The sequence below is a fragment of the Elephas maximus genome, chromosome 25, assembly GCF_024166365.1.
Source record: "Elephas maximus indicus isolate mEleMax1 chromosome 25, mEleMax1 primary haplotype, whole genome shotgun sequence".
Classification (NCBI taxonomy): domain Eukaryota; kingdom Metazoa; phylum Chordata; class Mammalia; order Proboscidea; family Elephantidae; genus Elephas; species Elephas maximus.
This window is the reverse complement of record NC_064843.1, coordinates 39,017,149-39,042,061: the sequence shown is the minus strand read 5'-3', so window position 1 is coordinate 39,042,061 and position 24,913 is coordinate 39,017,149. Positions and strand designations below refer to the sequence as shown.

General features: G+C 48.0%; 1 protein-coding gene across 2 annotated transcripts in view; it reads left to right on the top strand.

Annotated features, from left to right (window-relative positions):
- Positions 1-2,797: 2,797 nt before the first annotated feature.
- RSPO4 (R-spondin 4) overlaps positions 2,798-24,913 on the top strand; it is a 58,268-nt gene continuing 36,152 nt past the window's right edge. For both annotated transcript variants that reach the window (XM_049869219.1, XM_049869218.1), the window contains exon 1: positions 2,798-2,876. In XM_049869219.1, coding sequence (XP_049725176.1) covers positions 2,798-2,876 — 79 coding nt within the window. The remainder of the gene's footprint in view (positions 2,877-24,913) is intronic.

Genomic DNA, 24,913 nt, shown 5'->3' with positions numbered 1-24,913 from the left:
AGAATTCATCCATCCATTCATTCATTCATCCATTCAACAAACATGCCAAGCATCTGATCTGTGTCCAATCATGTGCTGAGCTCTGGAGCCCCATCTCTGGCCTCAAAGAGTTCACAGTTTCGAAGGAGGAACAGACGCATCCACACTTACCACCTGGAGTGATCAAGGCTGTGGTAAGGGGGTTTTCAAGCCCAGAGCAGGCACTGGGCCTGGCCTGAGAATCAGGGAAGGCTTACTAGATGAGAGGCATGCCTGGGCTGGGTCCTTAGTGAGTCAGTGTAGAGAAGGGTGGGTGGGATATAGACAAGCATTCCATGGAGAGGTTGAAAAACACTAAAAGCTCAGAGGTGTGAGGGCCCTAAAGGTGGTTGTGAAATACTGCAAGAAGTCGAGGTCTCTGGGGCTAAGGTGGGGTAGTGGGGAGTGGGGGCAGAGATTGGAGAAATCAGAATAATACAGCCTTGTAGGCCACAATGGAGGAGAATATGCTGGGACCCCATGTATACCCATCCTGGCTCTGACCTCAACTTGCTGGGCTGCCTGAGCTAGGCACCCCCAGTCCCAAGACCTTGGAGTCCCTGTCTATGAAATGGAGGTTTGGATGGGATGGCTCTGACATTCTGTCAAACTCTCACAGGATGCTGTCTATGGTGGTAATGGAGCCCCATGAAGGAACAGCCTGGCATCTTCGACTGCTACACCCCATGCATTTCCCTCCCCGTGGTGTGCCCTCAGATTCCCTCATGGTTCTGCAGCACTCACTAAGGTTGGGGAGAAAGGATTGGAGAAGGAGACACCAGCATTCACCTTCCTTTTCTGTTTAATCAGTCCACACACTTCACAAAAAGGAAGGACAATTGCTCAGCAATAGAGAGTCAAAGGTAAGTTCCTCCAAGACTTCTGGGTTCCATCCCTCCTAATGAGAATGTGCCCTGCATGGTGGTTAAGAGGGTGGGCACTGAACTCAGACAGATTGCTGACTTGCTGTGTGACCTTAGGCAAGTCACTCAGCCCGTTTGAGCTTCCCTTTCGTCTCCTATAAAATGGAGCTAATAAGAATAGGACATCATTGGGTTGTTCGTAATATTATGTTACATCAAAAGTGTTTAGCACAACACCAAGCACATGGATCTCAAAGACAATAGCTGTCTAATTGAACACAACTACCACAGCCTTCACCAGACTGAGTCCAGCACAACTAGATAGTGCCCGGCTACTACCACCAACTGCTCTGACAGGGATCATAATAGAGGGCTCCAGACAGAGGTGGAGAAAAATGTAGAACAAAATTCTAACTCACACACACACAAAAAAGACCAGACTTACTGGTCTGTCAGAGACTGGAGAAGCCCTGAGAGTATAGCCCCTGACACCCTTTTATCTCAGTACTGAAGTCACTCCTGAGGTTCACCCTTCAGCCAAAGATTAGACAGATCTGTAAAACGCAACGAGACTAAATGGGCACACCAGCCCAGGGGCAAGGACAAGAAGGCAGGAGGGGACAGGAAAGCTGGTAATGGAGAACCCAAGGTTGAGAAGGGGAAAGTGTAGACATGTTTTAGGGTTGGCAGCCAATGTCACAAAACAATACGTGTATTAATTGTTTAATAAGAAACTAGTTTGCTCTGTAAACCTTCATCTAAAGTATAATTTTAAAAAATGATACCTGTCATTATGATTATTGCTATTGTTTTTGGTGGGTAGGACAAAGGAGGTAGGAGTTGGGTAGGAGGAGGGATTTGGCTCTGAAAGAGTTAAATCCAACCAGCTGCTTCTAGTCCTGGTGATAAGGTTGGAGGAAACACAGTCCAGGTCCCCAGCGCCGTCACAAGTGAATTTATGAGGAGCTGGGAAATTGAGTCAAAGATTAGGGACTCCTCTCAGGCTTCTGCCCCCCCACCCCTCCCACCCCGCCCCCACCCCCGCAAGCATTCCTGGTCAGTGGCCAGAAGGGGCTCAGGCCTCTCTTGAAAGACAGAGACCCAGCGGAGAGAGGAAGATTGAGGCAGGCGGTGGGGAGCCCCGTACACCCCACTCTGTACAGAAGAGAGCTGGAGCCAAGGGAGAGGCGGAGAAAAGGGGGAGGCTGAGGTTCAGCGAGGTGGAGATAAGACAGACAGTTAGCCTGAGAGAGAACAAGGACTTGGCAATAGAGCCTTGAAAACAGACCGGGTGGAGGGAAGAGGCAGCACAGCTGGGGAAGGGAGACAGACAGAAAGACAAAGAGAGGAAGCGACGACGAGTGGTTCAGGGCTGTGTGCAGGAGAAAGAAGTAGCAGTGAAAGTGGGGGTGAGACCAGAGCGAGGATGCTGAGCGGAGAAGAGGGGTGGGTCTCCGTGTGTCTGAGCACCTGTACCTGGATGCCTGTGTCTGTGTGTCTGCCTGTCTGTGTGCGTACCTGTGTCTCCGTGGTTGGCAACGGTGTGTGAGTAAAACAGTGCGGGGGGCGGGGGGACAGCGGGACAGAGGCTGGCTGCGGCCTGGCGACCCCCGCAGGACACCGCCCCCAGCGGGTTAACGCACCGCCCCCGGCGCCGGCTCCTCCCCGCCAGGGCAGTGCCCGGGCTCTGCCGACGCCCTCACTCGACCTAGCGGCGGGCGCCTGGGCAGACAGTGGGTCCCTGGCGACCGCACCGACGCCGCGCCCCGCGGATGCGCCTGGTGCACCCCGAGCAGCCCCCGTGCCGCGCCGCCGCCGGCTCGCCACCGGGCCGTCGGGCAGCCCGGGGAGTCCCCACGGGCGCTGCTGCCTGGGTGCCAGGAGCCCCGCGCGCCCTCCCAGACCAGACTGCCCCGATGCGGGCGCCACTCTGCTTGCTGCTGCTCGTCGCCCACGCTATGGACATGCTCGCCCTGAACCGAAGGAAGAAGCAAGGTACGCAGGGCGGCCGGGAAGAGGTACAGAGTTGCAGGCCGGAAATGGCTCTTGGGCATCACCCCAGAGCTTGGCGCCCCGGTCCATTGGTTCCCCCAGATACTATGTCAGTCCCACTTTACAGATGGGGAGACTGAGGCCTCAGGGCACCCAGTAAGAGATCCATTGAGCAAGCTGGGTCAAGGAGGCTCTCCAGGAGGAAGGGGCTGACAGGGAACACTCACTATACCCCTACCCCGTACTGGTAACATTGCTGGGAGAGAAGGAGGTGGCTCTGTGCAGAAAGGAGAAGCCTCAAGTGCCATCCTGGAGGTTTCAGGGACTAGAGGACAGAGTTAGTGGCTCAGAAACCATACCAAGATCCATGCTGAGCCAGGAGGTGACATAAAGAACCCTGGGCTGGGAGCCCAGATGCCCAAGTTCCGCCCCATCACTGACCCAGACTCATGGTGGCACTCTGAGCAGGCAGCGGTCCTTGGTGGGCCACTCCTTTGATGACACTTGAGTCCACCTCTGCTGGGGATGACCTGGAAGAGGTCCAGTCCCCTAAGCACCTCGGTGTTTCCATCTTGACTCCTAGGGCCCCTGGAAGGATGAACAAGGCTCAGGTGATGAATATGCTTGGGGTGCAATGCCAGGAGCCCTTGACCTCACACTTCAGGGTACTACTCCACAGCCCCTCTCTGTGAGAGGCAGGCTGCGCTCAGGAGATGGGCTTGCGGCTGTCCCTGCAGAGTGGGAGTTGGCTGGACTGGGCAGCCCCTTTGCCTCCAGTGTCCAGTCTTAGAACCAGCAGTCAGATGTGTCCCTGTGCCAAGGGCTTTCCAGCACGATCTCATTGAATCCCCTCTATATCCTCATGACACAGGGGTCACAGCATTTTATAAAGCCAAGGTGCCAAGACATAGAGAGGTTGCATAACTGCTAAAGTTATGCAGCGGGTGAGTGAAGGACCCAGTGCCTACTCTCTCTCCAGCTTTGGTGTTGGGCCTGAGCAAGGCCATATGAAGAATGGCCAGCCCTTGTGGGACTTCTAGTTGATTTGAGTGAGAAGCCCTGCACAGACAAAATCACTCCTGGGAGTGAGGCAGGAAGCAGAGAGAGGCTTGTGGGAGACTTGTGAGGTATGATTGGATGGGGGAAGGGAGTCTGTGATCCAAGGGATCCAACCTCTGTTGTGACTGGACATAGAAACCAACAGAGTGGAGGGGTGGGTGGGTTTCAGGTGAGTTGGGGGAAGTTTGGGACACCATGGGGGTGTTGAGAACATAAGCTCTGGAGCCAGTCAGCCTGGGTTCAAATCTAAGCCTCCCTGGTTATCAGCCAGTGACCATGGGGAAGTCGCTTTGCCTCTGCAAGGATTGGTTTACCCATCTGAGGGTCCTTTAGAAGATCTCTAAGATCCTTCTCAGGTCTAAAAGAAAAGAAAAAAAAATTTCTCTTCATTGACTCCTCTTTAAGATGAAAATAATAAACTTAAGTACCCAATTCATGGGGAAGGTTGTATTTAGGACTAAATGTGTGTGCATGTTGTGTGTGGGAGAGAAATGCTTAGCAGAGCAGCAGACTCCTAGTGAGCTTATGCAAGTGGTAGTCATTCTCATTTCCTGGCCATTGTGTCCTTGGCCACTCACATCAGCCTAGTTGAGGGAGAGGCTGCTTGTGCCCTCATTTGATGGATGATGAAACTGAGGTTCACAGCGGGGAGCCGACTTGTCTAAGGTTGCACAGCAGGTGAGTGGCGAAGCAGACCTTGGACCTCCATCTGTCTGACATGGCACAGAGAAGATGTCTCCTAAGCTGTGATGATCTTTCCTGCCTAGAACCTCAGTTTCTCCATCTGCTGAGGAGCTGGTATAGAAGATTTTTAAGACTCTTCTCAGTTATAAAAGAAGAAGAAAACGAGTGACACAGGGCTGGGCACAGGAGAAAAAAGAAACGGGAAAATTGGGGGAGAGACCAGAGGGAGGAGGCTGAGCAGAGGAGTAGGGTGGGAGGTCTCCGTGTGCCTGTGCGTCTTTACCTGTGTGCCTGTGTGTGTGTTATAAAAGGAGAAGAAGAAAAGAGAGAGAGGGAGGGAAGGAAAAATTCCAGTCCTTCTCCCCACTCCCCAACTCACCCCCACCACTCCAGGAGCTGAGTGAGGAGGTCTGGGAATGGCCTAGTTTGCTGAGGTGCTCATGGCAGCCTCTTCCACAGTAACTATCTCCAGCCTCTGGGACACACATCTGCCCAGTGTCTTCAGAGAGAGGCTTGTGATCCCATTTATCAGATGGGTATAATGGAGATAGCCTGAAGCTAGGGAACCCCGGCTTTGGATTTCAGTTCCACCCTCAACCCCATTGTGTGACCTTTGTCACGTGAACCCCCCATCCCACTTCCATGGCATCTGTTTCTCTGTTAGCACTGGAGTGAGGGGGGTTAGATTAACCCTTCTTGTAGCATATTCTGCATGGCGTTCATAGGAATTATGGCCAAATAGGTTTGGAAAATGCTGGGTTAAGCAGATTTCTTGACTGCAGGACTCATCAAAGCTTGCATGGTAAAGAGGTGGGACAGAGAGTGTGACTTTTCCCAAACTTATTACACATCAGAGACTATTTTCCATGAGGCATCTGCTTGGAAAGTTCTGCATGAGATCCCCAAAGTTCTGACCAGCTTTGATATTCTGGTCCAACTTTGGCAGGAGAAATGTCCTGGAGGCACCTGGGTATTGGTGATGTTTCATTCATTCAATCATTCATTCACTTGTTCGTTCAACAAGGGCAGCCTCCATGCCAGGCTCTGTGTTAGGAATCTTGGGGACACTGAGGAGCTGCCAGCCTGGAGGGGTGACCCCTCCCTGCTCTTCCCCAGCCTGCCCACCATGCCTGAGACCTTGGCCTCACCTCTGATCTGGTCTGCGAGGTCAGAAGGAATGACTTTCTCCCCTGCCCGGTCCCAGCCGTCACCCTTGGGACCTCGCTTCCGCTTCCGCAGACTTGTGCTTCCTCAGGCTCCCGCATCACTGTATTTCTTTCTTTCTTTTTTTTTTTTATGAAACCTAATTTTCTGTTTCTAAGACAAAAAAGAACAAAAGAAAAGCTTGAAAAATGCTTGGATCTGATGTGTCTCTTACAAAACAACATTTTGATTAATTAAGGGTAAATGAATTAGAACCAGATGGGGACATTTCTCTTGAAACATGCTTGGGTGTCCTGGTGGAGGGAAAGTTGGGCAGGATGAGGGGCTCTGGTCTGTGCCCCCGACCCTAGGATCTGGAGGTTTATTTTGCCAATGAGGAGAAGCCAGACCATGACTGACTTCCCTGGGCATCCAGGCCCTGTTGGGGACGGGGCTTGGTGGGGGCAAGACTGTACCACCTTCGCATGACACTTTTTGATCCTTCTAGATCTGAGGCCAGGAGCCCTGGTGGTGCAATGGTTAAGCACTCAGCTGCTAACCAAAAGGTTGGCAGTTTGAACCCATCGAGTGGCTCTGTGTGAGAAAGGCCTAGCGATCTGCATCTGTAAACATTACAGCCAAGAAAACCCTACTGTGCAGTTCTACTCTGTCACATGGGACAGAATCGACTTGCTGGCACACAACAGCAACAGATCTGAGGCAACAGGGGCAAAGGGAGGAGCTCTGGAATTCAGGTAACCCCAGGTTCAAATCCTGCCCCTCTCCTGCTCTAGATGTGTAACCTTTGGCAGCCAAGCCTCAGTTTCCACATCTGTGAAAACCTCTTTGGGTGTTTTGAGGGAAGGTGCCTTCTTAGTTATCTAGAGCTGCTATAAGAGAAATACCACAGTGGATGGCTTTAACAAAGAGAAATTTATTCTCTCACAATCCAGGAGGCTAAAAGTCTGAATTCAGGGTGCCAGTTCTAGGGAAAGGCTTTCTCTCTCTGCCGGTTCTGGGAGAAGGTCCTTGTCATCAATCTTCCCCTGGTCTAGGAGCTTCTCAGTGCAGAGACCTCGGGTCCAAAGGATCCACTCTCTCCTGGTGCTGCTTTCTTGGTGGTATGAGGTGTCCATGTCTCTCTGTTCACTTCTTTCTTTTATATCTCAAAAGGGGTTGACTTAAGACACAACCAAATCTTGTAGATTGAGTCCTGCCTTATTAACATAACTGCCACTAATCCCACCTCACTAACATCATAGAGGCAGGATTTACAACACACAGGAAAATCACATCAGATGACAAAATGGTGGACAATCACACAATACTGAGAATCATGGACTAGCCAAGTTGACATACATTTTTTGGGGGGGCACAGTTCAGTCCATAACAGTGCCCAAAAGGCACACAGTTGTTGTTAGGTGCCATCGAGTTGGTTCTGACTCATAGCGATCCTAGGTACAACAGAATGAAACACTGCCCATTCCTGTGCCATCCTCACAATCATTGTTATGCTTGAGCCCATTGTGGCAGCCACTGTGTCAATCCATCTCATTGAGGGTCTTCCTTTTTTTTTTTTTTTGACCCTCTACTTTACCAAGCAGTAGGTGCCTCATAAAGATTCATCGAATTTCTCATGGTTTCATGTGATATCCCAGTTAATTGGCCTAATAATGCCTTTAGTGCTTCTGTTCTACCTTCTAGATCATTTTGTAGTGCCTGGGGTCTTAAAAGCTTGCAGGCAGTCATCTAAGGCACAACAATTGGTCTCTTTTCACCTGGAGCAACAGAGGAAGGAGAGTCAGGAATAGGAGGAGGAATAGGAGGCTAATTGCCTCCGTGAACAATTGCCTTCTTTGCCAGGAGACCAGAAGAACTGATGGTGCCCAGCTACCATTACTGAGCATTTTGATCAAAGATTCCATAGAAGAATCCTGATCAAAAGCTGGAAAATAGAGAACAGAATTTCAGATTCTCATGGACTCCAGAGTTTCTGGAGCCATGGAGGCTGGAGGAACCCCTGAAAACGATTGCCCTGAGATAATCTTTAAACCTTAAACCAAAAATATCCCCTGAAGTCTTTTTAAAACCAAGCAATAGTTTAGCTTAACAAGTAAAAAAGGCCTGCCTTGAGCGTTATGCTCTTTTAAGATCTAGCTATATTGGATCACATTGACAAAGGAGCTTGAAAGATTAGATAGGAACCTTAGAAGGTGGTGAGTTTGTGTTAATGGTGGAGGAGCAACTCAGGAAAGGAGGGTGAGAGTGGTTGCACAACTCAATGTAATCAATGTCACTGAATTGTACTTGTAGAAACTGGAATTGCTTTATGTTTTGCTGTGTATATTCTCAACAACAACTAAATAAATAAATAGAAAAAAGATTCATCCCCTTTCCCTTTCCATTTCATGGCAGAACGGGATGCTCCCTGGACCAAGGATAGGAGGTCTCGCATGAGTTAAATCTCACCTCTGCCTCTCTTACTGTGTGGACCCAGGCTAACTTCCTGCCCTCTCTGAGCCTTTTTTTCTTTACTGTAAAATGAGAACAACAGTACCCAACTTCAGAGGCCTGTCATGTGGCTTGAATATAATTCTTTGTAAACTGCAAAGCCCTGTGTAGAGGGTAATGCAGGCAGCACTGTGCCCTGTACGCAGATGGAGAAGCTGAGGCCAGGACAAGGCAGGTGGCTGAAGGCAGTGGCAGAGATGGGCTAGGACCTGGGTTTCTTGTTTCCAGGTTGGGGCCATGGCTGGGCACAGAACAAGATGTGTCCCCCTATACACTGGCGTCCGGGTGAAACCAGGTGAAGATGCTTGTCAGGCGCGGTTCTGAGAGTGAAACACCCCTAAAGGGCAGAGTGAGGAGTGATAACCAGGCCCGAGGGCTGAGGGAGGGTGCTGTGTCTCAGGAGGGCACTACCTCAGGCAAGTCGTTCTGCCTGTCGTCTTACAGTGGAGTTCATCTTACACGAGGAGCTGGTTGAAAAAAGGAAAGCCAACCCCTGGCTCATAGTAGGTCATCAGTGAAGGTAGCCCCGCTTGCCTCTCTTTCCCTCTGCAGCCAGCTCTGAAGCCAAGCTCGGGCATGAAGGAGGTGCTGCTTCACCTTGTACTGCCCCCACCCCTGGGGACAGTAGTCTGAAACCACCCAGCCCCCTCTCCCCAGCCACCAAAGTAGATCCTTGCGGCCACTTAGGGCCAGACATGCACCAGGAGCTCTGTACACGGAGCTGTGAATCGTCACCACGATGATGCACGTGTTGCCCATTTCCCAGACAAGGGAACAGAGGCCCAGAAAGGGGTCGCTGCCCACGAACTCGTGGTGGCTGAGCCTGGATGTGGACTCGGAGTCTGGGAGGCTCCAAAGCCTGGACATAGAAATAGAAATGAGTCTTGTCGGTGACTTGCCGAGGGTGGCCAGGCAGAGTTATCTGAGAGGACCTCATCAGAGGGCTAGGAGTTAGGATTTTGTCAGGCAGAGGGGGCAGCAGGGTGGAGGCTGGAGGAGGAGAGGGGCTGCAGCAGGAGGGAAGAGTCCTTCCCAAGGCATGTGGATTTTAGCTCCAGGATCTGGGTAATCCCTCGACCCTAAATATCCTCTTGGACCAGAAACCCCTGAGCACCCGGAATAGTCCAGGCCCTGCCTGTTCCTTTCACGTTGACCTTCATGCTAGCCATGCCTGCTGGATATGGTTGTCCCCTCCCCTTACAGAAGAAGAAAGCTGGTTCAGAGAGGGGACTGGCTTGTCCAAGGCCACACAGCAAATACGTGTGTTGCCTGGGTCTGCCAGATTCCAGAACCCCCAGGGCAAATGCTCCCTACTGAAGACTTCTCCAGAAAAACCATTGAATGCTGCCATTAACCACCCTCTTGTTTAAACAGCACTTTACAGTTTGCAGAGCACTACGGCTTTCATTTTCTCTCTGAAATTCTGGAGAAGTGTTATAGAATCATAGACTGTTTAGGGCTGAAAGGGCCAAGAAAGACCTTTGAGATAAATACTTTTAAAAATAAAGACTCAGAGTGGGAATATGCCTTGCCCAAAGTCACCCAGCCCGGGATGGAAGTGAGGGTGCAGAAGTCATCTAAGGCGTAAAGGTGCCTTTTGGTAGGTAAAGGAAGGCAGCCTGCTCCAGAGCCTGACGGTGCTGGTATAGAGCCTCTCAGAGCCTCAGTTTCCCCCTGTGTAACTTGGGGGTGCTCGGATGGTTTTGCCTCTCTTCCAGGGCTGCGATATATGTCAAATGAGAGAAAAAAAAAGAAGGGGTCAAAAGGGCTTTCACAGACCAAAGGCCATCTGCAGAGGCTTGTTAATAACCAGAGGCTAGCCGAGGGTTGGGACCTCAGAGGGCCTCTCGAGTTACCCAGGCGATCCAGAGTGCGCCACACAGACGCTGTCGCTTGGCTATGTGGTTCCATGAGAGGGGCCTGGCTGAGGCCTGGGGCCAGATACAGAGCCCTCCGTCTCTGACTGTAGATACGGTCCGGACCAGAGAATAGCCCAGGCTTCGTGGAGGAGCAGTCTCCTCACCTCAGATCCAGTCCTCCACTCTCAGCTGATGAACCCAGGAGTCTTTTTCCTTACAGTTTGCTTGTTTCGGGACATTGCTAACACATTTATTTTTATTTTTGAAATCCTTTATGGGAGGGAAGCAAAGTTGGCCCCACAGCACATCAGGCTATTTTTTTTATATATATATATAATTTTTATTGTGCTTTAAGTGAAAGTTTACAAATTAAGTCAGTCTCTCACACAAAAACCCATATACACCTTGCTACACACTCCCAATTACTCTCCCCCTAATGGAACAGCCCGCTCTCTCCCTCCACTCTCTCTTTTCGTGTCCATTTCACCAGCTTCTAACCCCCTCCACCCTCTCATCTCCCCTCCAGGCAGGAAATGCCAGCATAGTCTTAAGTGTCCACCTGATCCAAGAAGCTCACTCCTCACCAGCATCCCTCTCCAACCCATTGTCCAGTCCAATCCATGTCTGAAGAGTTGGCTTCGGGAATGGTTCCTGTACTGGGCCAACAGAAGGTCTGGGGGCCAATACCACCAGGAGTCCTAGTCTCAGTCAGACCATTAAGTCTGGTCTTATGAGAATTTGGGGTCTGCATCCCACTGCTCTCCGGCTCCCTCAGGGGTTCTCTGTTGTGTTCCCTGTCAGGGCAGTCATCGGTTGTAGCCGGGCACCATCTAGTTCCTCTGGTCTCAGGATGATGTAGACTCTGGTTCATGTGGCCCTTTCTGTCTCTTGGGCTCATAATTGCCTTGTGTCCTTGGTGTTCTTCATTCTCCCTTGATGCAGATGGGTTGAGACCAATTGATGCATCTTAGATGGCTGCTTGCTAGTGTTTAAGACCCCAGACACCACTCTTCAAAGTGGGATGCAGAATGTTTTCTTAATAGACTTTATTATGGCGTCAGGCTATTTTTGTTGTTGAGTAGGTGTATGTACTGTCTAACCTATCTTCATTTTTAGAGAAATATTTGGTGTCTGATTTCACCGGTTAATGTATGACGTGTATATATATACATGTGTTCTATATACCTAGACATATATATATGTTCCTAAAAACATATATGTATATTTTTTAAATATTTAATTTTGGCTGGCATCTGAGGTTTACAAGAATCTCTTTTTCGATTTGGTTTTATGGTTGAGTATTCTTCTATACCAGGTGTTAACTGCATTATTTTATTTAACAATGCCAGGCACTGTTCTAAGTACTTTATATGGATTAACTGATTAAATTTTCTTAATAAACATATGAGGTGGGTACTATTGTCATCCCCATTTTACAGATGAGAAAATTGAGGCACAGACATGTTAAGTAATTTGCCATGGCCGCACAGCCAGAATTCACATTCTACCTGGCCCCAAACCCAAACTCTGACCACTGAGCTCAGTTGCCCGTCAGCCTTATTTAATCCCCCTGTGAGGGAGCCATTATTTTCCACATTTTAGAGAGGAAGAAACTGATTTAAGAGAGAGGAGCACTGGGTGAAGCATATGAAAGTGCTATTTTTGTAGGTCAAAAACAGTCAAATGTTAACAATTTCATGTTTCAGTCAAATAGCTAGGAAGCTTGGCTCCATAACCGTACACCAGGTCTTCTCCCTATTCATCCACACAACAGTCTCAGGAGGTGGTTTGATCCTATTATTCTCCCTATTGTTCTAGTGATAAGGTCCCTAAGTGTCGAAAAGGGTTTGCACTTGACTACTAACCTAAAGGTTGGAGGTTCAAACCCCACCCAATGATGCCACGGAAGAAAGGTCTGGCAATCTGCTCACATAAAGATTACAGCCAAGAAAACCCTATGGAGCAGTTCTACTCTGACACACATGGGGTGGTCATGAGTCAGAAGCAACTTGATGGCAACGGGTTTGGTCTTTTTGTTGTTATGTTCTGTTGATGAGGCCTTAACGCTTAGAGAGGGGAATTGACTTGCAAAGGACACACAGTCAGGACATGGAGAGGTTTGGGTGTGCCCCCAGGTCTCCGTGGGTCAAAACCTCCTTCCTTAGCTCTGCAACAGTCAGCTGTATCCAGGGACCCACCCTTGGGGCTTCCTCCAGATCGCATTGGGAATGGCCTGTTTCTCATCTCCCCTGGGTGAGGCTGACTCCTCCGAACACAGACACGGACACGGCTGGCCCTGGCTGGCCCACCACTGCCTGCCCCAGACTGATTTCTTGCAGCAATGCCATGATTCACAGGGCCCTGCTCTGTGGCCCGAGGTGGGGGCTCCAACACATCATTGGGAATGGCGGGGTTCTGTTTCACCAGCTCAAGAGAAAGGCATCCCCGAGCCTGGGGGGCTGAGACCACATGGACAAACCACTCCCTTTCTCCAGAAGCCTCCACTTTCCCTGGAGCCTGACAGCAGTGCCCACATCCGCGTGGGTGGAACACACAGAGAAGGAATGTCACGACTGCCCTTCTGGAGCCCGAGCTTGTGTTGTCAAGTGGGCACAGCTGTCTCTAGCAAGTCCCAGATGAGCAGCAAGAGGCCGGCAGACTGTCACAAAGGCCATGGGCTTGGAGGTCAGCCTGGCCTTTGAGCTGAATCTTGCCCTGCCACTCACTAGCTGAATGACCTTGGACAAGTCATCCCCCACTTCTGTGCCTCAATATGCTCATCTGCGAAATGGGGCATGAAACACTAAAAGGTGCTGCTGGCACATAGGGAGTGCTGTTCGGGGTGTCTGGGGCCAGGCAGGGAGTGTGGGACTTGGGCTGACAGGCCTGGACTCAGCTCCCAGCTCCACTATGTAACATGCTTGGGCCAAAATAGTTCACTCTGGGGCCTCAATATTGTCTATTAGTATGTTAGGAAGATCAAGATTATGCATGTGACCACCTGGGAGACAGCAGGGCTCAATAAATGCTGCTAAGGGCAGTGTGTGATGGGGTTTGGCTCTTTTCAGTGTCCTGATGCCCTGCCCTAGTTGAAAGTCCTCAGCAGGCCTGACTAGTCATAACAAGAGGAGCCCACATTCAGAGGAAAAGATGGTGCTGAGTGCTATGTGACTGTGGCACAGTGACCCACCCTCTCTGAGCCTCTGTTTACTCCTATATGAAAGTGGGCCTCAGAGGACAGTGGTGAGGATTGAAAGATGTAATGTGTGAGTGTGGTGCTGGCACATTTTAAATGTAAATGATGTTTGTGGAGAGGCTGTGGTGGGGCCCAGCGTCCTGCCCTCTGCCTACAACAAGCTGGAGAAACTGCTGGAGGTTACATTTCGGGCATGTTTTCTACTCCTCCCCCGCCCCCTTGTGACAGGCAGCTGAGTCAATCAGACTCCTTAATTCATAGCACGTTGTCAGCATCTGTCTTGCAAGACCCTGCTCTTGTTTTGTGTCATTTTATTTACTTTGTTATTATTATTATACTTATTTTTAAATTGTTTATTTTACTTTAGAAATTTATTTCATTTAGTTTTGCATTTTTTATTTTATTAAAAATTTTTATTTTATTGTAGAACAAAATTTTAACTCACAAAAAAAAACAAACTTACTGGTCTGACAGAGACTGGAGAAACCCCAAGAGTATGGCCCCCGGACACCCTTTTAACTGAGTACACTGAAGTCACTCTTGAGGTTCACCCTTCAGTCAAGATCAGACAGGCCCTTGAAACAAAACGAGACCAAAGGGGCACACCAGGCCAGGGGCAAGAACGAGAAGGCAGGAGGAAACAGGAAAGCTGGTAACGGGGAACCCAAGGTTGAAAAAGGGAGAGTGATGACATGTTGTGGGATTGGAAACCACTATCACAAAACAACAGGTGTATTAATTGTTTAATGAGAAACTGATTTGCTCTGTAAACCTTTATCTAAAGTATGATGAAAAAAATTTGTATTTTATTTTTAAGGTTTTTATTTTTGGTAGTTTTAACTTTATTTAATTTTCTTTTTTAAATGGACTCTTTTATTTTATTTTTGCATTTTGTTTCACTTTTAAGTTTTTACTACTTGCACTTTATTTTTAGTTGTAATTTTATTCATAAATTTTTGTTAATTTTCATTATTGCTACTTAATTTTTTTTTAATTTTGTTGTGCTTTAGGTGAAAGTTTACAGCACAAATTAGTTTCTTATTCAACCATTTATCCAGAATTGTTTTGTGATATTGGTTCCAATCTCTGCAGTGTGTCAGCACTCTCCGCCTTTCCCTTTCCACCCTGAGTTCCCCATGTGCATTTGTCCAGTTTCCCTGTTCCTTTCTGCCTTCACGTCTTTGATTTGGGCAGGTGTTGCCCATTTGGTCTCATATACTTGATGGAACTAAGAAAGATGTTTTTCATGTGTGTCATTGGTTGTTTTATAGGCCTGTCTAATCTTTGGCTGAAAAGTGGACTTCAAGAATGGCTTCAGTTCTAAGTTGGTAGGGTGTCCGGGGGCTATAGTCTCGGAAGTTCCTCCAGTTTCTATCATACCAGTAAGTCTGGTCTTTTTTTGTGAATTTGAATTTTGTTCTCCATTATTCTCCTGCTCTGTCTGGAGCCCTCTGTTGTGATCCCTGTCAGAGCAGTCGGTGGTAGTAGCCAAGCACCATCTACTTCTGGGCTCAGGCTGGGGGAGGCTGTGGTTCATGCGGTCCATTAGTCCTTTGGACTGATAGTTTCCTTGTGTCTCTGGTTTTCCTTTCTCCTTTGCTCCAAACATGATGGGAACAATATGCTATTTAATTTTTATTTGGAGCCCTAGTGGCACAAGTGGTTCAAGTGCTTGACTGCTAACCAAACAGTCAGCAGTTCGAACCCACCAGCCACTCCGAGGGAGAAAGATGAGGCAGCCCGCTTCCATAAAGGTCACAGCCTTGGAAACCCTATGGGGCAGTTCTACTCTGTCCTATAGGGTCACTGAATTGGATGAGACTGGATGGCAGTGGGTTTGGGTTTTAATTTTTATTCATCATATTTTTAAATTTTCGTTTTATTTCTTTGTATATTTTATTTTGCTCACTTTTCTATTGAGTTTCCTGCCTTTTTCTTGTCAGTTTGTCGGACTCCCTTATACATCCTGTATATTAATCCCCTGTCTATTTTGACATTAAAAATACCTTTTCCATTCTGATACCCCCCGTTAACGTCACCTGTGGCGTCCTTCAGAGAAGAGGAGCCGTTACTTATGATGCTGCTACTGTGGTCAGATCCACTGTTTTTATTTCTGGTTGATCTGCCTTCTGGTCTGGCTTTTGGTCTTGTGAGCAGTCCTTCCCTACCCGTAGGGTATGAGCTCCCTGTCCCTCCCCGATGACCCCTTCCTGCGAGCAACGACTCATTCTGATGCAGCAACCCTGGTCCTCCCTCAGGAAACTCCCTTGTAGAACTCTCAAATGCAGGGAACACTTCTCTGTCCCCGTCTTTCCAGAATGCCCCCTGGCATCACTGTCTTCTAGTCACGCATGTCCATTAAACACTGGCTGTTAGCCAGACCCTATCCCTGAGGGCTCCAGACTCAACAGCAGTGAGCTTTAATAAGGAGTGAAAGAGGCGTCATTTGGAGACTCTCTGCCCTGCAGACTCAGGGGACATTGGCTTGAACGACAGCCTGCGGGAGCTGCCCTAGACACCCAAGCATCCCCAGCAAATGGCTTACATTTTGTTGGTTGCCTGTGGCTCGAAGGGCTCCTTTGGCTAAATCACTTCAGTTTATAGATCATCTTATTCTTTTGCATCAATACCAATACCCCGCTCCCCTCAAAAGAAAACAGCCTGCACAGCTGACTTTGAAGGGAGAGATGTGCTGTTAAGAGCTCTGTCCCCGCAGAGCAAACAGTTTCAGAGCAAAGATGACCGTGAAAGCGTCTAGACCAGCTTCCTCTCTCCCTCACTCTGTGGCTCCACTGATGTTACAGAGAGTAACTGCTCCTTCTCCTGTCTGTCCCCACAAATAGCATGGGGTCCGTCTCTGCCAGGACTCAGGCCTGAGAGAGGAGGGACTTTAAATGGCCTTTCTCAGCTTCTGGAGATCCATCAGGCAGGATTCAGCAGCAGGGGCCAACAGACTGTCGCCCAGGCAGGTGGATCCCAGGAGCTTGGGTTTGCACCCACTTGGCTCCTCAAGGTGAGTCCTTGGGCCAACCACTTCACCTCTCCGAGCCTTGATTTTCTCACCCATGAAAATGAGGGTAACCATAGCCCCTGCCTTGTAGGGCTGTGGTGATTTAACACAACCCAGTAGCTCAGGGCTTAGGATGCTGCAAACACACAACAAACTGTTGTCATCCCTTCAAGGATCTGCCAGAGCTCACAGAAACTAGCATCTCCACTGGGTAGGGTAGGACCATGGCTGCTGGTCTTGGCTCCAACCCTAAATCCTGGTCACAACTGGCCGAGGATTCTTGTCCCCATTTTACAGGTAGAGAAACTGAGTTGCAGTGATGGTGCAAGCCCAGGGCCCTCCCACCTCCTGAGTCTGAGTTTAGTGGAGATGGTGCCCCAGGGCCACGAGAGGTGTCCAAGATGGAGCCAAGGTCACCAGAGCCCCCAACCTCCGGTGCTCCTGCTCCTCTGCTACACACCACCTCTTTCCCTTCCTGTGCTCAACTCCCCCTGCTGGCATCATGCCTTCTACTGAGCACCTGCTATGTGCCCACTGCTTTGTGTACATTACCCACAACTTTAGGAAGCTGGTACACATTTTACAGAAAAGGGAAGTGGGACCCAGAAGGAGGAAGTCATTTGCCTAGGCTCCCGAAGCCCTCATAGAGTCTGATTTAGAACCCAGGCTAGGATGCAAAGGCCAGAGCTCTTTTTCACTGTGCCAGGGTTTGGTTAGCTAAACCCAGGGCAAAGCATAAAGGTAAGGTTGGCCTCCACTTGGTGAGCACTTGGCGTGTGAGCTGGGCACATAGCCAGGGGCTCTGCAGGTTATTACCTTACTTTATCCTCCAAGCAGCCCTTTTACAGATGAGGCACCGAGGGTCAGTGAGGTCAAAGGACTTGCCGAGGGTCACACAGCTGGAAGGTGGCAGAGCTGGGATTTGAATCCAGGTGTGTGTGACCTGCCTGGGGTTGGATGGTTGGTCTGGGGATCTGGCCTGGGCAGATGTCACTGTGACTTGCCACTTATTCTTGACTTTGAAAGTGATTTAGGGAGCCACTTGGACAGGGCCTGAGAAGATGGAAGCTTTTGCTGGGGGTCTGGGTCTCCAGTTTCACCCAGCTTGGGGTCTAGAAGCACACAGCAGACACAGGGGGCATGACTAAACAGTGTAGCTACTTAAAAGCAACAACCAGAGGGAACCCGGGATAACTGCCTGGTCCCCTTGACCTGTGACAATCAGGAGGCAGCAACAGATCAAGAAGGCTCAACTAGAACTGATGATAAGAACATGCAGCAACAAACTAATGGACCGTAACTACCACACCCTCCACCAGACTGAGCCCAGAGCAACTAGATGGTGCCCGGTTACCACCACCGACTGCTCTGGCAGGGATCACAAAAGAGGGTCCTGGGCAGAGCTGGACAAAAATGTAGAACAAAATTCATATTAGCCAAAAAAAAAAAAAAACAGGCTTGCTGGTCTGACAGAGACTGGAGAAACCCTGAGAGTATGGCCCCAGATACGCTTTTAACTCAGTACTGAAGTCGCTCCTGAGGTTCGCCCGTCAGCCAGAGATAAGACAGGTCTGTAGGACTGACGATAGCGCACATGATGGATGTGCTTCATAGTTCAATCATACATGCAAGACTGATGGACACACCAGCCCAAAAGCAAAGACGAGAAGACGGGAAGGGACAGGAAAACTGGACAAATGGAAACAGGGAAACTGGGGTGGAGAAAGCAAGAGTGTTGACACATTGCAGGGTTGGAAACCGAAGTCACAAAACAATTTGTATATTGATGTTTAATGAGAAACTAATTTACTCTGTAAACTTTGATCTGAATCACAGTTAAAAAAAAAAAAAGAAAGAAAGAATAAGCAGCGATTTGGAACATTTACGGAGGAGGTCATGGGGTGGGTATGTGCAGTCGTGGAGCCCTAAGATGAGGTCTGTTTAGAGCTGAGGACAGGTAACTGAGATCAGTTAAGCACCATGGGCTACCCCCCGGGCCTAGGCATTTATCTCTTTTTTATTATTATTTTATTTATTTTGTTGTTGTTGCTGAGACTGTACACAGCAAAACATACGCCACTTCAACAGCTTCTACCTGTACGATTCAGTGACACTGATCACATTCTTCAGGTCGCGCAACTGTTCTCACCCTCCGTTTCTGAGTTTTCCTCCCTTATGAACATAAACTCACTGCCCCCTAAGGTTCCTATCGAATCTTTCAAGTTGCTGCTGTCAATTTGATCCCATACAGATAGTTCTTAAAAGAGCATTAGGCTCAAGTCAGAGCTTTTTTTACTAGTTAAGCTAAATTATAGTTTGGTTTTAAGAAAACTTCAGGGTTATTTTTTATTTTAGGTTTAAAGATTATCTCAGGGCAATAGTTTCAGGCATTCACCCAGCTTCCATGGCTCCAGAAACTCTGGAGTCCCTGAGAATTTGAAATTCTGTTCTGCATTTTTCCCCTTTTGATCGGGATTCTTCTATAGAATCTTTGATCAAAATTTTCAGCAATGTTAGCCGGCCCTATCCAGTTCTTCTGGTCTCCTGGCAAAGAAAGCAGTTGTTCATGGAGACAATTAGCCACACATTCCATATCCTCCTATTCCTAACTCTCCCTTCTCTGTTGCTCCAGGTGAAAAAAGACCAGTTGTGCCTTGGATGACCGCTTGCAAGCCTTTAAGACCCCAGGCACTACACAACGAACTAGGAGGTAGAATAAAGCATTAAACAAGTTATTAGGCCAGTTAACTGAGATGTCCCATGAAGTCATGATCCTAAACCAAGAAACCAAATCCCATGAGGTTTTTGGTTATATATAAGCAGCCTCAGCAGCTACCGTTCTTTTTTTTTTTTTTCTGCAAATATATCTATCCCTCGACTTTCGCCAATTCAACTTTTTACAGGTGTACAACTTATTGACAGCAATTACAATAACTGGCTGAGCAACCCTACCCTTAATCATTGTGATTTTTCCATCACCGTTAACTCCTCCTTTCACCCTCCCTCCCACCCCTGCTAGCCACAAATAAACTTTGGTCTCTATACGTTTGCCTGTTCTTGTCTTTTTATATAAGTGAGGTCATACAATATTTGTCCTTTTGTGTTTGACTTATTTCACTCAGCATAATGTCTTCAAGCTGTATCCATACTGTAGCATGTATCAAGACTTCATTTCTCCTACTGGCCGAGTAGTATTCCACTGTATGTATGTACCACATTTTGTTTGTCCATCCATACACCGATGGGCATTTAGGTTATTTTCGTTATTGTGAGTAGTGCTAAAATGAACATTGGTGTGCAAGCCTCTGAGTCTCTGCTTTCATGTCTTTGGGATTACATACCTAGGAGTGGAATTGCTGGGTCATATGGTAGTTCTATTTTTAGTTTTTTGAGGAACTGCCATTGTTTTCCACAACCATTTTACATTCTCAACAACAATGGATAAGGGTTCCAGTTTCCCCACATCCTCTCCAACATTTGTTATTTTGTGGTTTTGTTGTTGTTGTTTTATCTCAGCCATCCTAGTGTTTGTAAATGGTATCTCATTGTGGTTTTCATTTGCATCTTTCTGATGGCTAATGACATCAAGCATTTTTTCATGTGTTAGCTGGCCATTTGAATGTCCTCTTTGGTGAAATGTCTGTTCAAGTTCTTTGCCCATTTTATGATTGGATTATATATCTTTTTGTTGTTAAGTTGTTGAAGTTTTATATATATTTTGGTTATTAGATGCTTATCAGATATATGGTTTCCAAAGATATTCTCCCATTCGGTAGCTTGTCTTTTCACATTTTTGGTAAAGTATTTTCCTGAACAAAGATTTTTAGTTTTTCTGAGGTTCCATTTATTTATTTTGTCTTTTGCTGTTCGTGCTTTTATTATATTAGATAATCCATTGTTAAAATCTAGGCCCCACAGTGTTGTCCCTGCATTTTCTTCTAAGAATTTTATGGTTTTAGTTTGCACATTTAGGTCCTTAATTCATTTGGAGTTTGTTTTTGTGTATGGTCTGAGGCATGGATTCTTTTTCATTTTTCTGCATGTGGAAAACTAATTTTTCCAGCACCATTTGTTGAAGACGCTCTTCTTTCCCCATCGTATGAACTTAGCATCTTTGTCAAAAGTCAGTTGACCACAGATGTGTGGTTTATTTTTGGACTCTCAATTCTGTTCCATTGTGTGTGTATCTATTGTTATACCAGTACCAGACTTTTGATTACCGAAGCTGTATAGTATTTTTTTATATAGTATATAAAACCAGGAAATGGGAACCCTCCTACTTTTTCTTCTCTTTCAACATTGCTTTAGCTATTCTGGTAGACCATATTCCTTTTAATCCTCATAATAACTCACAAGCAAGGCTTACTCACTCTGTCTCCCCGAATCCACCGGCTTCTCTCTGCCGCCACAGCCACCAGCTGGTCCAGGCCACCATCAAACTCCACCCTGATGTCCACAGCTGCTCCTCCCCGGGCTCCCAGCTCCCACTCCTGCCCCTTGAAGTCCATTGCCCTCAGCACCACAGGGTGCTGTCGAGACGGCAGGCCGTCCTCTGTTCGCACCTGCAGTGGCTTCCCATCCTGCTTGCAGTAAAATCGGCTCCACCCAAGCCCGGTCCCAGCCCACATGCCCTGGTGGTCTGGCCTGGCCACCGCTTGGACCTCACCGCCAACCACTTTCCCTTGAGTCACAGCACTCCAGCCACGCTGCCCTCTTCCATGCCAGGCCCATTCCAGCCTCTGGGGCTTTGTGCTTGTTGGTTTCTCTGCCTAGAAGGTTTTCTTATCTCTCAAAGGGGCCTTTCTTGGGGGCGCAGGTCCCCTGTCATCACTTTATTTCCTTTCTTCACTTCCCTGTCACTAATTGAAATGATCTTTCTCTGCCTTTTAGAATGCAAACTTTGTGAAGGGAAGGACTGTCTTGTTCACTGATGTATCCCCAGTGCTTAGAACAGTGCCCATCACACAGTTAAAAAGCAGTGCCACCCAGTTAATTCCGACTCACGGTGATGTCATGCCTATCAGAATGGACTTCGCTCCGTAGGGTTTTCAGTGACTGATTTTTTGGAAGTAGATCACCAAGTCTTTCTTCCAAGGCGCCTCTGGATGGGCTCCAACCTCCAACCTTTCGGTTAGCAGCTGAGCATACTGATAGTTTGCGCCACCCGGAGATTCTTGGCACATAGTAGGCCCTCGATAAATAGTTGTGGAAGGAATGAGCTTTCCACTGGGTGGGTGATTATCTCAATTTTACAAATGAGCAAACTGAGGTTGAATAACTTCCTGAGAGAGTAGAGCATGGAGCTGGGCATTGAAAGCAGGTTCATCTGATCCTAAACCTTGGGTTTCCACCTCTACTCTCTGCTCCCCAATCCTCTAATCCATACCAGCCGGGAGCCTTGGGAAGGGGTGGTGATAGATGTGTCATTTGGAACAGCAGAGTCTCCAACCATCCCCAGTTCCAGAATAGGGTGCAGCAATGGGTGGGGCAGGCCTGGCCTCCCCGTTCAGGGACCAGGGTGATGCTGTATACAAGCCTGTAAGGGGAGGACCAGCTGGCTGGAGATAAAGTGTCAAAAGCTCCCATTCAGAGGCCTGGGTTCCAGCACCTGCCCTCTTGTGACTCACTGTGTGGCCCTGAACAAATGTCTGCCCTTCTCTGAGCCTCAGAAGCACCATCTTTAAGTGATGTTACTCCCCTCATGCTACAGATTTTAAACTTTAATAGACACTGCCCAAACTCCCTTCTCAAATAGGACTGTTGAACATTGTTGGCCTTTTACACTTTGCCTGTCTGGTGAGCCAGAAGTAATAGATTATTCTTGTTTTAATCTTCATTTTGAAAATTATTAGCGAGGTGGAGCAGCTTTTCATGTGGTTACTGGCCCATTTGTCTTTCGCCTTTAAATTGTTCTTTAGATCTTTGCCCATTTCCTTTTCTTGGGTTGTTCTTTTTCTTATTGATTTGTAGAAGCTCTTTGTGTATTAAGGATGGTAACCCTTATCCTGCTTTTTGTGTAACTGGTTTAATGAATAGACTGAATATGGATTACAAACATGATATATACCTTTTTTTCCTCTAATTCTCTGTTGTATCACCAAAACCCAATCTTTAGTAACTTTGGGCAGATCTCAGAGCTTTCTGGTAACTTTCAGGTATTAAAAAACCCAGGTCAGGTCTAAATTTTAAAAGCATATCTAATTCTCTCCTTCTCTATCATGGACTTGGCTCCTGAATTCCACTGATGTGCCCTGTGGGGAAATGTGGCCTGCACTCTCACTCTCTCCATCCTCGCCTTCTGGATTCGTTTCTCTCCCAGTGTGTTGGGGAACAGAAGAAAAAAAGGCCACAGGGACAGCTGTCTCTTACTTCCCTGGTGCTGCTGTGGCTCTCACTGCCTCTCCTCTCTATGCCCCCATCCAGGTCCTTGGCGTGGCAGGTGCCCTAATTGTGGCACAGTGTGATTAGGGGGACATGAGCTCGACTGCTTCTGACCTCCCCCCCAGATCCCTTACTATCCTATCCCTCCCTCCCACATACACACAGCCTCTTCCCCCATGGTCAGCCCCTTTGGGTGGGGAATCTGCAGTTTGGCTCAAACTCAACTACCTCCTTTGATGTCTACTTGATCATCAGGAAGTTGACCAGATAATGGCAATGTGGATTGGCCCACTTCTGACCCCTTCCTGTCTGCATCTCACTAATTCCCTCTCCCATCCCTGGTAGACACAGGGCAGATCCACAAGAATGTGCTCTACTCAGGGTTGGAGTGCCCATTACCATGTCCTCCAAATCCCTCCCAAAGTGGGCTTGTATTAGAAAGCCCAGTCCAGTCTAAATTTTAAAAGCATGCCTAATTTGCTCCTTCCCCATTACTGACTTGGCTCCTGGATTCCATTGATCTGCCCTGTGGGGAGGTGTGACCTGCTCCCTCACTCTCTCTCTCCCCTTCTTCTGGATGCATTTCTCCTCCCCTGTGTTGGGAAACAGAAGAAGGGACACAGATAGGGATTGAGTAAGTACCTCGAATCCTTAGACATTGGCTTACATGGGCTGGAGAGGTGATGGTGGAGAATGGAGGGTTGGCAAAGACAGTCCTTCTCAATAAGTCCTAGAGGGGACGAGGGGTCTGGCCCCAACTGTCAGACTCTTAAGGCAGCGCTCTTTAGAACATGGCTGGGGAGGAGGACTCAGCGACGCTGTTTCCACCCTTAGTCACAAATTTTGGAACAGCATGATAAGCCTCATTCAGTCATTCAACAAACATTTATGGAGCACCAAGTATACACTAGGCATTGTGCATGGTGCTGGGGAGACATTGGTGAACAAGACAGAGTCTCTGGGGAATTTATATTTCCAATCTAGTATTATTTTGTGTATCTTTCAAAAATGTTATCTGTCATGTGTCTTTTAACTTCGTTTAATAAATGAGAGGTTTTTAATAAATGAGAGGTTTTTGTCTGTTTTTCTCACCCTTATGTCCCCAGGGTCTAGAAAAGGGCCTGGCACATAGTAGTTATTCAACAAATACCTGATGAGTGGATGGGTGAATGGATGGGTGGGTGGGTGGGAGGATGGATGGATGGATGGATGGATGGATGGATGGATGGATGGATGGATGGATGGATGGATGGATGGATGGATGGATGGATGGATGGATGGATGGATGGATGGATGGATGGATGGATGGATGGATGGATGGATGGATGGATGGATGGATGGATGGATGGATGGATGGATGGATGGATGGGTGGGTGGGTGGGTGGGTGGGTGGGTGGGTGGGTGGGTGGGTGGGTGGGTGGATGGATGGATGGATGGATGGGTGGATGGATGGATGGATATTTGGATGTTGGACCCTTAGAAATACTGAGTCTAACCATCCACTTGGCAAATGGAAAAACTGAGACCAGAGAGGAGGGACTTGCCTGAGGACCCACAGGGCTGAGACAAGAATCCACATCTGGGGCTCTCTTGCTTGTACCCAGGACTTGGAAGGAAGCCTTTTGTTGTCCCTAGAACAGCAGCAGGTTTGGGTGCTGGGGACTGGGCTCAGGCCTGCCTCAGCTAGCCCTGACATTTAGACCTGGCCCCCTTCTCTGCTGCTCACTGGAATGAGGGCACTGAGTCTTCTCAGTGCTGGGAGATGATCATACACCCAGAATCTTCCTGGGGGCTGAACTGTATGAGATGAAGAAAGTATTTATGTTGGACCTATTCTGGGGGCTAGGTTCCCCGTAAAACTTAAGTAAAATAATAATAACTGCCAGTTGCTAAGATGGTCTAGCCTTAAATCCCAGCTTGCCACTTACCAGCCATGTGATCTTGGGCAACTTACTTAACTTCTCTGTGCCTTAGCTTTCTTGCCTGTGAGATGAGGATAATAGTACCCACTTCACAGGGTTGTTGGCACAGAGTCTGTCACATGTAAGAGCTCCACAGCAGTTTATAGTTATTCCACTATTTTGTACCTACAATTGGCCAAACACTGTTCTGAGTATGTTACACACTCCAACTTACTGAACCTTCACAATAACGTATGAGGACAGTTATTACCCCATTTTACAGATGGGGAAACTGA